The 12302-nt window shown below is 53.8% G+C and overlaps 1 protein-coding gene across 14 annotated transcripts in view; it reads left to right on the top strand.

The window, feature by feature from the left end:
• Nucleotides 1-10395, top strand: part of NCAM1 (neural cell adhesion molecule 1) — a 298040-nt gene extending 287645 nt beyond the window's left edge. For 7 of the 14 annotated variants that reach the window (XM_081799462.1, XM_081799464.1, XM_081799463.1 and 4 more), the window contains 4 exons: nucleotides 2561-2768; nucleotides 3674-3790; nucleotides 4816-5610; nucleotides 7106-10395. In XM_081799462.1, coding sequence (XP_081655588.1) covers nucleotides 2561-2768; nucleotides 3674-3790; nucleotides 4816-5610; nucleotides 7106-7226 — 1241 coding nt within the window. In that variant the 3' untranslated portion in view covers nucleotides 7227-10395. The remainder of the gene's footprint in view (nucleotides 1-2560; nucleotides 2769-3673; nucleotides 3791-4815; nucleotides 5611-7105) is intronic. The other 7 variants (XM_081799469.1, XM_081799472.1, XM_081799471.1 and 4 more) reach the window with 1 other exon arrangement.
• Nucleotides 10396-12302: the final 1907 nt, after the last annotated feature.

The raw sequence follows: 12302 nt of genomic DNA, 5'->3' as shown, positions 1-12302 counted from the left end.
CACGAGGATGGGGGGGTGGAGGGCCAGTGCCATGAGTCACAACAATCAGAAGAGTGGGACTGTCTACAGCCCGTGTAGGGCCTTCAGGCCAAGAGGAAGAGTCTGAATTTTGTCTCTGCTAGAAGGGAAGACCACTTCCCTTTCTGTCTCACGTCACAGGGGTCTTTGTACCCTTCTGGCCCTTCCCCGGTGCGTGCGCGTGGTGCTGGCCTTCAGACCAAGGCAGCCCTCTGGCTGGGGCTGATGAGCCCAGAGCATAAGCTGGACAACCGCCGCCTCACACACGCGGAGCCACTTGGCGGTGGTTTGTCATCCTCTTTAGAGAGAGCATTTGTCCCCTAAAACCGTATTTATGTGTATACTCAGAAGGTACAGTTTGTACCACTGAGCCCGAAAACACAAACACTGTCCCCTCACGCAAATACTTCTGGCTCCTTCTTGGGGAAGCAGGCACTCAGCACCTGCGGAGCACTGACGTCAGCAGCGGCTTCCGGCCCAGTGTCTCGGGCTCGAGAGAAAGCCCAAGGCTGCTATCCCCTCCCTGCTCGGGGAAGCAGCTCTGGGACTCTGAAGATCAGGAAGGCTTGCATGCCTCTGTGCTTATTGGGGTGGAATGTGTAAGGACCTGCAAGAGAAGAATGGATGCTTTATTCTGCTTCCGTGAGCTGCTAGGGAAAAGACCCGCTCTAGCGGACCTCGGGGGCCGGCCGGCCGTTTCCTGCCGCCGAAGTCCGGAGATGGCGTGGCCAGAGCTGGGTCCTCTGGGTTCAGAGCCCTTGGTCCATCTTGATGCCTTCCTGGGCGTAGCCTAGGGTTTTCAGTGTGGGTTGGATGGGACCGGCCAGCGAGCCTAAGGAGAAGAGGCTGGGAAGCAAGACCAAGGTCCCAAAGAAGCCACAAATATTCGAGAATTTGAGAATCTTCTCCAACTAAGGCCCATCTGTGCCACGGGTACTACGAATTAAGCTGTGAGCAAGCAGTCATCTCTGGCGTGCTGGGCTGGTGGTTCGTACCCTGAATTAAACTTTGAAACAAAGACCAGCGGGGTAGGATCACTGCTGAAGAAGCCCCATGGAGCCTGAGCAGGAACCCCTGGGCAGACAGACGAGTGCCCCCAGGAACACAGACTGCGTGTAAAAGAAGAACGTGGCCCGTCTGTAGCACCTGTCACCTTGGACTACCCGTTCCTCTGTTATGTGGTGTGATACATGGCTGGCAGCCCAGCGGGCCTGGCCTGGTGCACAGCAAAGGCCCAGTGAGACCACATAGTGTTGGCCACAGTGACTGCCTCTAGTGGGCGGACCGGGGTGATCCCAGCGGGTCCCACCGGCACAGGAAGCCTCAGACAAGGTCCAGGGGTGGGGTGGGGCTGCCAGTCTGGTACTCCACCCTTCCAGAAGAAAAATGAAGCAGACGTGCTCATGTTTCAGCCTGAGGTCATGGTCTCCACACTGACTTGTGGGCAGAGCCCTGCTGGCTCCTGGCTTCCCAGAGCATAACCACGCGTCTCCCAGACACTGGAGGGACTCACCAGTCAGGGGGCCACCTCAGCCAACTCACAGCTATCACAAGGGGGCCTAGGGAGCTGAGCCTGGGCCCTTCTGTGAGACCATCAATCCCCCGGGGCCCAGGGGGTCTGTAGATGGACAATAGGGGAGAAGGACACAGAGGCCGAGTCATTCAGAGTGAGCCCAGCCAGAACGGGAGTGCTGGGTACTGCTGGGTACTGCTCGGATGTGAGAATGTGGGTCTGTCTGTCGTGGGCACGGAGGGTATTTGCCCTGAGTGTGAGTGTGCCTGTCCGTGTGGACCTGCATCTCTGGGTGAGTCTGCTGGGTTTCCTGAAGTCTGGTCCAAGTGTGCCTGAGCTCCCAGATGGTGAGTATACCCAAATTTTTCACCTTGCCTACCGGGGCTGGGCAGACCTCCATGTCTCCAGAGTAAATGGGCTTCATTCAGCTCCCTGGGTGCAATGACGGATAAACCATGTCCATCGTCCAGTGTTGGGATCCTCTGGAGCTGGTCCTAAAGAGGAGAGGAAGTGGGGTAGCATTCTGGGCATACCATTGTGCCTGATGTCAGCACAAGCCCACAGGAAGCCCTGGGAACCCCCTGCTGCCCAGTTGGGACCCTGCCCCTGACCACTCCCAGGAGCCACAGTCCAGGCCGAAACCAGTGACCATCTCCTGCCTGCCTGCTGCCGGGCTCACGGGGAGATCAGCTAAGGATGGGTCGGGGGGAGGCTCAGAGGCTGAGCACCAGGATGGAGACACAGCTCCCAGTCCCCACCTGCATCCTGACTTGTGGGTGCCTCATGCCCTTGTCCGCTGGTCTGTGAGATACGGCTGCCGTCCGCCCCTCAAAGATACAAAGAGACTCTGCCGTCTCAACACCGGGGTATAGAGAGGCCCCACGGAAGGTGACCCTCTTGACACAAATGCCATGACTGTGTCCTGTAGGCTCTCCCCCGCCCCAGGGGCTGTCGCTCTGCACAGGGCGCAGGAGTCTGCAAGGCAGTGTAGTAACTGCCGGCCATCTCTCTCCCTCCTTCCCACTCAAGCCAACGGCAGCCCTACGTCAGGCCTGAGCACCGGGGCCATCGTGGGCATCCTCATTGTCATCTTCGTCCTGCTCCTGGTGGTGGTGGACATCACCTGCTACTTCCTGAACAAATGTGGCCTGCTCATGTGCATCGCCGTCAACCTGTGTGGGAAGGCCGGGCCCGGAGCCAAGGGCAAGGACATGGAGGAGGGCAAAGCCGCCTTCTCGTGAGTACAGCCCCACTTGCCACTGCTGGGGTCTGGGCTCTGCCCCGGGCTGGGGAGGGCGGGGGGCCAGCAACGGAGCCATCTCATTGGAGAAATGTTTCTCAGAGCACAGCCTTTGGGGGTACGTGTTTGCAAAGCCAGCGCTTGGGCCCAACCTCACATCTAACATATCAGAATTTCAGAGAAGCTTGAAAATCCCTGCATAAATGAAAATGAGGGGAATTTTCAGAGCTGAACCGGAGGGAACCTGCCATAGCATTTGAGAGACCTACTTGCCTTGCTGTCATTCATTCATGTATTCACTCACCCATTCATTCATTCACTCATACATCTCCCAGGAAATATTTATGGAGCAGCTACTATGGAGCAAAGCACTACTCCCGGCCCGACGTTACACCCACGCACAGAGCAGGTAAAACTCCCTGTCCTTTCGGAGCTGAAGCTCCAGATGCTGTCCCCTCCAGCATCTCTGGAGAAACAGATCCTGAGCCAGTTAGCAGGAGCCTTCACAGACTCCAGGCAAGAAGGGACAGAGCGAGGGGTGAGCTGTTAGCCGCACCATGTGTCGGGCTCTGGACGGAAAGACGGAGTACCTGAGCACTTCTCTGTGCTGAGCACGTACACTCATCATCTCAGGTAACGTGAAACAGCTCAGCAAGGCAGAGACTTATTTACCCCATTTTACAGATGAGGAGATGGAAGCAAGGGTGAGCAAGTCAGGTGCTCAGGGTCACATAGCACGAGTGGGAACCGAGGCTCAGGCACTTGGGCCTGGCTTGAGCTGCACCCCCCACACCCCTGCCTACTTTGGGTCGGGCCCAGGTGCCGCGAGCTGTAGCTGGCTTCTCCAGGAGCCCCCTCTCCGCCCCAGCAGCCCGGGATTGAACCAGCCGCTCTCTCCACAGGAAAGATGAGTCCAAGGAGCCCATCGTGGAGGTGCGGACTGAGGAGGAGCGGACCCCAAACCACGATGGAGGGAAACACACGGAGCCCAATGAGACCACACCGCTGACAGAGCCCGAGTACGTGGGCGGGGAGGGGCCGTACCTCGTCAGCAGAGCCCCACACCCACCTCGTCACCCTCCCCACACCTCCCATGCCTCCCACCCACCACTCCCAGCCAAACAAGCAGGCTAGATTCTGGAGCCCTTGGCCAGAAATGCCTGACCCCCCTTCTCTCCCTAGAGAGAAGGCATTCTGGGTTCTGTTAAGGGCCTGTCGGTGCTCGGAAAGGGCTCCTGGGATGAGTGGGACCTCTAGACCCCATTCCCGAGTCACACACACATCCTGGAAACAGCCGAAGGGGGCAAAACTTCAGAGAGAGGCTGAGCTTTGAGAGGCTCCGCGGGTTCTGCTCAGGATTTTCAAGAACTCTAGGGCTTTCTGCGTTCTTCCCAGAAGGGTGAGAGAAGGTGAGGGGCTGTGAAGCTCCCCCACCCTCCTGTTCTCAAAGGCCTGGGGGACCCTCTGTCAGGAACCAGGCCCAGCTGAGCCTGTGACGACTGCTGGCTGTCCTGAGTGCTCTGGGTTTGAAGGGAGTGGAGTTGAATGGCAGCACGAAATCTCGGGCTGGAGAGCCCACGTGGCTCCTCGGGGCCGTTTGGAGCACTCATTGCCTTCCTCCTGACTTTGCCCATCACTGCCTGTGGAGTCTGTTCCTCGGGGGGCCTAGGACACCGGCAAGCAGCGGATGCCGGACTGTAGCCTGCCCCTCCTGAGTTGGGGTGCAGGCGGGGCTCGGGAAGGCCCCGACAGGGCTGTAGGGAAAGGCAGCCTAGCGCAGAGAGCTGGAGGGGCATCGGCGGGGAGGAAGGGCCCGCAGGTCCCTTTAGGCTGCCGCCTGCTCCGTGTCTCCTGTCTCCTCTTCTGCCCGCCTGGGCCTGTGCTTCCTCCCGCCGTCCTCGTCTCTCTGTGGGCCTCTGTCTGTGCCTCTGCGTCCCTGCCCGCCCTGCCCGCGCCCCCCTCCTCCGCTGCAGCCCTTCCCCTGCTTCTCCGTCTCGTCTGAGCTTCACTGTCTGTTCTCTTCTACTTCCTGTCCTCCCCGCAGGCTGCCTGCCGACACCACAGCCACTGTCGAGGACATGCTGCCTTCTGTCACCACCGTCACCGCTAACTCTGACACTGTCACCGAAACCTTTGCCACTGCTCAGAACAGCCCCACCAGTGAGACCACCACCCTGACCTCCAGTATTGCCCCCCCGGCCACGGCCACACCCGACTCAAACTCTGTGCCCGCCGGCCAGGCCACCCCTTCCAAGGGGCCCGGCGTCGCCACCTCCTCCCCACCCCCCGCTTCAGCCCCCAAGGTCGCCCCTCTCGTTGACCTGAGTGACACCCCGAGCTCAGCCCCTGCTGCCAGCAATCTGTCTTCTAGTGTCCTGGCTAACCAGGGGGCTGTGCTCAGCCCGAGCGCCCCCGCCAGCATGGGGGAGGCCTCCAAGGCCCCTCCGGCCAGCAAGCCGGCCCCCGCGCCAGGCCCCGCCACGGCAGCAGCGGCCGCCCCTGCCTCGGAAGCCCCCCAGGCCAAGCAGGAGGCTCCCAGCACCAAAGGCCCGGACCCCGAGCCCACCCAGCCCGGCGCCGCGAAGAGCCCGACCGAGGCAGCCACGGGCCTCCCTAGCCCGAAGAGCGAGGCTGCCTCCGTCAGCACCACAAACCCTGCCCAGGGCGAGGACTTTAAAATGGACGAAGGGAACTTCAAGACCCCAGATATTGACCTTGCAAAGGATGTTTTTGCAGCCCTGGGCTCTCCTGCTCCCGCCGCTGCGGCCAGTGGCCAAGCCCCTGAGCTTGCTCCTTCCACTGCAGACAGCTCTGTTCCGCCTGCACCAGCAAAGACCGAGTACGGCCTCTCTCTGTCTGCTGTGGTCGGGTTGTGTCCCGTGGTGGTGTGCGTTAGTGCTGTGCTGTGTCCTGTTTGTGAGACGTGTCTTCAGCCTAATCCCGGCTTCTCTGCAGGAACTGTCAAGCGAGGGGCTGGGATGAGGCGGAGAGAGAGGAGCGGGGCAGGCAGGCAGGGCCCAGGCAGCGCCCAGGCAGCAGCCGCCTGCTCACTAATTAGGCCATGTTAATTATGTTTTATCCTTATCATCCTAGCAGTGGCTTCTCTTTTCCCTGGGGGGAGCGGGGGAGGACTTGCCGTCGGGCCACTGATGAGCATAGCTTGGGAAGCGAGCTAAGGAGACCAAGGTGCCCTTATCGGCCACCCCGGGGCCCACAGACAGAGTGTTAGCCAGGGCCAGGCTGAGTCCACCCCCGAACGGCACTGTTCTGCGGGAAGAAAAGAGGCAGGCCCCAAGGCCCATGTGGGAAGAGGATGTGGTCCAGGAGGCCCTGTCCCACTCCAGCCCGGATGCCCACAAACCCCCCCCGACCACCAGCTACTCTTGCTTCTCCTGGGAATGTCTGGGAAGACTCAGAGCTCACAGGCACCGAATGACTGCTGGGTCTCCAAGTTCAAGGGAAGGTCCTTAAGCTTAAAGATGTCTTAACCATGATGCCAAAATGCAGCTGGAGCCGGGGTCTGAGGCTACTTGCCCCAGTGTGTCCTTAGACCAGACTTTCACTCCTGGGACTGAATAAGGCAGAGTCAGACCTAGGTTTTTATAGAGGCTCCTGTCCCCCAGATGAGTGGTCGTGCTGCCCTCAGCCGAAATGGGACCCTCCCCGGGAGCCCTGAATCTGAAGAAGTAGGACCCCGCTAGTCCTGCCCACTCAGCAGCCCCCTGACTCCCCCCCACCCCGTCCCCACCTGTAGCGTGACAGCCCTCCCTAGCCTCTCATGCTGTGGAACACTGCCTCGGTAGCAAAGAGCGTTTTCCCACCCTAAACACGGAGCGCAGGGTGTGCTGGGAGTGAGGACAGGCAAGAGCAAGGCGGTTCGCAGACGGACCCCTGGAGTGGGTACTGGGGAACCCAGCACAGCATCATCGTTTATACCAAGCTGAGCGGGTGCTTCTGCAGTGGGTGGGTGGTTGGTCGGGGTGAGGAGAAGGCCGCCTCTGCTGCCCCCTTCCGCTGGCCCAGGGAAGGACTGGACCCCTGGGCCCCCGGCAGTGGGTGAGGGCCGGAACGGGGAAGGTCTCGTTCCTCTGATTCAGCAGCTCTCCACTTTGGCTCCGTTTTAGAGTCACTCGGGTGCTTTTAAAAGTCATCGTGCCCTGACCAATTAAATCAGGATTCCTGGGGCGCTGGCCCAGGAATCGGTGATTTTTAGAGCCCCCAGGTGATTCCAGCATGCAGCCAAGGGTGGAGACCATTGCTCTGAGCTGGAGCCCCAGTGGAAGGGTGAGTTACTGCGATCGTGGTCTCAGTGCTGTTTTCCCAATTCTCTGCAGGAAGGGCCCAGTAGAAGCAAAGTCGGAGTGCCAGGAGACAGAAACGAAGTCAGCGCCAGCCGAAGTCAAGACGGTCCCCAACGACGCCACACAAACAAAGGAGAACGAGAGCAAAGCATGATGGGTGACAAGAAACGAGCAGATCAAAGTAAAAAGTGACACCACAGCTTCACCAGAGCATTCCCAATATCTCACACACGCACACACACATCTCATTCCTCTAGTGTCTTTTGCCTTTAAAAAAAAAAAACTAAACAGATAAACATGGGATCTCCTTTTTGTAGGTTTATAGAAAGGGTTCCTTCGCTACGCGCACTCACTTGTAAGAAAATGAGACAAAAAGGTTAAACCCACAGCCAAACTAGGACACTCTGTTCCCTGAAACCATTTAAAGAATCAAACAAAAGGACCCCAAATTAAGAATCTAGGAAGCTCAGAAAAAAAAAAAAAAAAAAATCTAGGTTCAGGAAGCCCGCACTTGGTGTTGCCCAATTGGCACAGACCAGTTTCAGAGAAATACTTCCAGGCACTAAGACTAACGAATGAACAAAGTCCAAGTTTATTTTTATACTTTGAGTCGAGTTTGAACTCTGTAAAGCCCCATAAATAAGTTATAATTTCTGTTCACTTTGTATTTGTTAAGTATGCAAAGTGTGTCCCCCTTGCTAGCTGAATTCAATTCCCACGTAGACTCTTGTTTTGTAGGAAGAATGCCAAATTGCAGCTTCTGGGGGTAGATCTCAGTTTGCAATATTCTGATTTCTTTTTCTCTCCTTTTCTTTCTCATTCTTTTTTTTTTTTCCTCCTTTCTGCCAACTTTGTTTTCCAATGTTTACAAGTTGACAAATGTTTGACTTTGGTTGTGTTTAAATGTCCATGTAAAATAGCTGCCTTTTTCTTTTTTTTTTTTTTTTGGAGTTACAAATACTGCCTAGAGGCGGGTAGGGTCGTCACAGGCTTGCTTTCGCACACGCCAACTTTACAAAATATGATTGTTTACAGTGGCTCTCCCCACCCCCACCCCACCCTCTTTCTGATTGGAAATTTTTGCCTGTGTGCAACTCAGGTGAAAATCCATCTCGTTCTGGAGTGGTTTTGCTTTTTTTTTTTTTTTTTTTTTTTTGTTCTCAGTTCTTTTTGTATTTCCTTGGGGGTTAGACCACTTTCTGATTAGCCACCACCTGCCTGTATCTGTGAAAAAGGATCTGCCCCCGCCCCGCAGGCGTCCACAGCCTTCGTTTTGAAGGACTCCTTAGGCTTTGTTGAATGAAGCAGAGAAGATTGTATAGTTGGGGCTGGTCTTGGTGAACACACATTTTTACCCCAAACATCCCCTTTTTGTAGAAAGCCAAATAAAATATATACATACAATTTCTTTTTGAGCCCAGAATCTAGATTTGAGCGGAAGAGCACTTGTGCTTCAGGGAATTAGTGTCTTTTTTTGGAAATCTGTTGAAGTAAAGTAACATCGGCCTTCTGTTCACTTAGGCAGCATTTATAGAAACAAAAGAGAAAAAAAAAACCAACCTGCTGTCTGGAGTCATAAACACAACTTTCCTGGATTGGAAACCAAGTGGGGGGGAAAATACAGAAACTTTAAGGGGGATGGGAGGGGGGAGAAGGGAAAAGCCAGCCCTTTGTATAGAAATTTTGCTTTTTTTTCTCATTCTACTTTAGAAACTGCAAGCTTGTGCACTGTGGATGCGTGAATATTTTAGTGTGAAACGTGTTTTTGTCATAGTATTGAAATAAAACTTCAACATAGTTTGGTTGTGGAAGGTATAGCAGCTAGTTCAGAAAAAAAAATATTCAGGAAACAAACATAACTCTTAAAAGGAATTGAAGCCTTTAAACAAAGAAAACGAAATAAAAGTGATGATGATGATGACGACGACGATAAGGCTAAGGAAACAGAAAGTCAGCCCTCCGGCATGCGTTCCTTTCCCAAGGTACAAAACAGCAAGAGGTTAGGGTGGCGAGACTGCCCCCGAGTCCGTTCCGCGGGCCACACTCCCCCACGTTCTGACGCTTCTGCAGTCTGATCAGTGGCGACACGCTAAGATTATAATTTCAAACTGTGAAAAATAATGGTCTTGTCATTTGCTAAATGTGGGGTCATTTTGCATTTTCTCAGCTCCTGGGGATGGAAATGGAGGATCCAGTGTACCCAGCTCTGACCCCTTTGATTCTGGGGTCTTTGCACAAATGTCTGGTTCAGATTCACAGCCCCTCAGGCACGAGGAACATGCAGACAGTTCTTTGAGCACACAGCAGAATGGGAGCTCCTGGGTGTCTGAGACAGGGGGACCCGGCAGGCCCATCCCACTGCTGGGCTGTCCGTGAAAGCAGTTGCTCATCTTCTGATGTTGATGGCGCTGGCTACCTAAGCCAAGCCCACGCTCTCCCTCATCGAGACTGTGCATCGCATGCCAAGTGGTTGTGGCCAGGCACGACAACTTGGGTTCTGATGGTTCAGAAGAGAAAGAGGAATAGCCGACCCTCAAGTAACCTGGCCCGGGGCAGCTGACGCCCCCCCACCCACCCAGAACCCTGGCTCCGCCATTAATTGGCACCCAAGACTCTGCCCACCTTTTGGTCTGCCTCTCTCTCATTATACATAGATTTGTCTCTGCACGCATGAGCTTTCCTTTCTTTAAAAAAAAAAAAAAAAAAAAAATTTTTTTTAATTAAAAAAAAAGCAAAAACAAAACAAAATAAAACAAACAAACAAAAACCACCAGAGCAATGCTTTCTCTAAAATCAAAGAGAGAGTCACTTTATTTTCAAGATGTTCTATCTTTTATGTTAAGAGATAAAAGCTTATAGTTTTCCTTTTTTAATTTTTTGAAGGCGGGATCAACTCTACCAGTTTCCAATGTGTATGTGCCATACATATGTATTCACATAACTAGCGGCAGGGCCACGTTCTGCGGGAGGGGGCACTCCTGGGGCCGTGCTGGGGGGCTCTGAGTCCTGGGGGGCCGTGGTGTACGTACTGCAGCTTCTGAAGTGGGACTGTTTTCACACTTTTCTATGGAGCCCTTCTGCGTCCCAGGCTGTCACTCGAGGCTGTCTGTCTGGATGGTGGTTTTCAGACCTCCATGAACATCCCTACCCAGCATTCCGTACTTCGGGGGCCTTCTCTCTTGTTATAAACTTTTTACCGAGTGAAACATCGATACCACCTTTGTTTCCATTCTCACTGGTGTAAATACTGAGTACTAACTGAGAATTTTGACTTTGCATTCTGTCAGAATACTTGTGTTCAATAAAAATTGAAAGAAAAAAGAGCCATTATGGTCAAACTGGGATTTATTTCGACTCGGTGCAAGTCTGCCACGTGAATCATATGTGGAAACGCCAATGGTTCTGTTTTGACCTTGTGAACAAGGTCAGTTAAACCCAGTGTCTTGAGTTCACGTTGCCTGAAGGATGGTTTTCCAGTGTTCCCCCCTCAGGTTGATAGAGGAATCTTCATTTTAGAATGGCCAACCATCAGATTCAGAAAGATTTCATTCAAATCCTGGTTCTGCCACTTCCTTGTTCACTCGGGAAGAGTTCCTTAATCTCCCTAAGACTCAGTTTCCTCTTTTGACAAACAGGAGATACCAAGCTCATAGAGCTAAGGCCCTGGCTAATGAAGGAAGCAATGTATATGAAAGCAGAGTATAGGACTGTCTTGCACACAGTAGGTGCTCAACAAATGGTAATGCCGGTGGCACCCCAGGGGTGTGAAAGCATCAAAGCCAATTGGAATAACAATCTAAACTTGAGCTCCAAGGTTTCAACATGGAGGTAGGCGCATGAGGCTTATTCCAGAATAATGATGTCTCTCCTTTCTTTGCCGTACTGCTCAGCCTTTGGAGTTAAAGTCTCTGAGCTAGGCAGAGTGAAGAAAACTTCACCCAACTCGGAATTCTCTTGCATGCGCTGCTGTCCAGCTGTGTTGGGAAGAGCCGAGAGTTGAAATTACCTATTAAACTGTGGAATTGGAAGTCCCTGGAGCAGAGCAGGTCCAGCACTAGGGTGAGGCAGGTGAGTGAGACTGCTAGGGAGCAAGATGTAAGGAGGCCCTGTCTCAGGGCCAGTCCTGCACCTGCACGCGTCTGAGGCACCTCCTCCTTTTGTGTCCTACATGCCCCTCTCCAGCCCCAGCTTGGGGCGGTGCCTCCCTCTGGAGTGGTGTCTGCATCCATTCCCAGGAGTTGGCCCTTCATTGGCCCTAGAGCCTGTTTTAAGGACCCAGAACCACATGTATCTATGTGATTTCCTGGGCCACCAACGTCCAGCTGCATATGGCAAGGTAAGGAGCCATCAACAAAAACTTAAACATCCTGAAATGATGACCCTCTCTAATGACACATGTGGGCTCACTTTCAGAGCCTTCCTCCTTCAGGCTAGCCTCCTCAGAGGTTCGCTCAGTAAGTATTCACAGAGTGCCTCCGAGCTGCTCAGGATACAGCCGTGGACGTTAGTTTATGTGTGGGGTGCAGCAGACAAGAAGCACGTGAGTTCCTAGTCTGTTGTAGTGTCAGCTGGGCTACTAACCAGTATTCCAGTTCTCCCTTCCCTCCTTCCAGGCACATGATGGGTTTGTACTTCTCTGGTCACATAAAGTAGGCGTGGCTGTGTCAATGGAATATGAGCAGGGCAGTGTGTGTCACTTCTCAGCAGAGCCTTGGTGGCCCTCTTCCCTCGCCACAGCAACCAGCAAAGCTGCAGGCGGTGGAAAGGCCACCACCTGGGCCCAGAGTGAGGGGTGTGCACAGATGGCCCATGATGGACGTGGAGCATGCGAGAGGGATGACCCCAGTGGCGATCTCTGGTGAATGTTTAATAACTGACCTTCCAAGGGCGGAAGACGAGGGGATGCATATACATACAATGTGTGTGTTTATTATAAACTTTATTGAGACAAAGAATGCAGTTTACAAACGATATACCATACTCTGTATTGAAATTCCATGTATCCCTATGATACAGAATGCTTTGGTACATTTTTGCTGCACTCTTGTCTAGAATCAACCTGTGGTTACAATTAATGAGTGAGTAGAGTTCCGACAAGAACATCGGTTGATACATTCGTGGGTGCCAACAGGTCAGATGGAAGTGGAGCACCAGAGATCCGTGTGTTGGACCTTCACTCGCTCGTGGGTGGTGTGAGTACCCTCCGCTGACTTGGGTGTGAGTTTCCAAT

The sequence above is a fragment of the Leptonychotes weddellii genome, chromosome 11 (assembly GCF_054177405.1).
Source record: "Leptonychotes weddellii isolate Sample4059 chromosome 11, ASM5417740v2, whole genome shotgun sequence".
Lineage (NCBI taxonomy): Eukaryota > Metazoa > Chordata > Mammalia > Carnivora > Phocidae > Leptonychotes > Leptonychotes weddellii.
The sequence above is the reverse complement of the archived record's forward strand: the minus strand, read 5'-3'. Positions and strand labels throughout refer to the sequence as shown.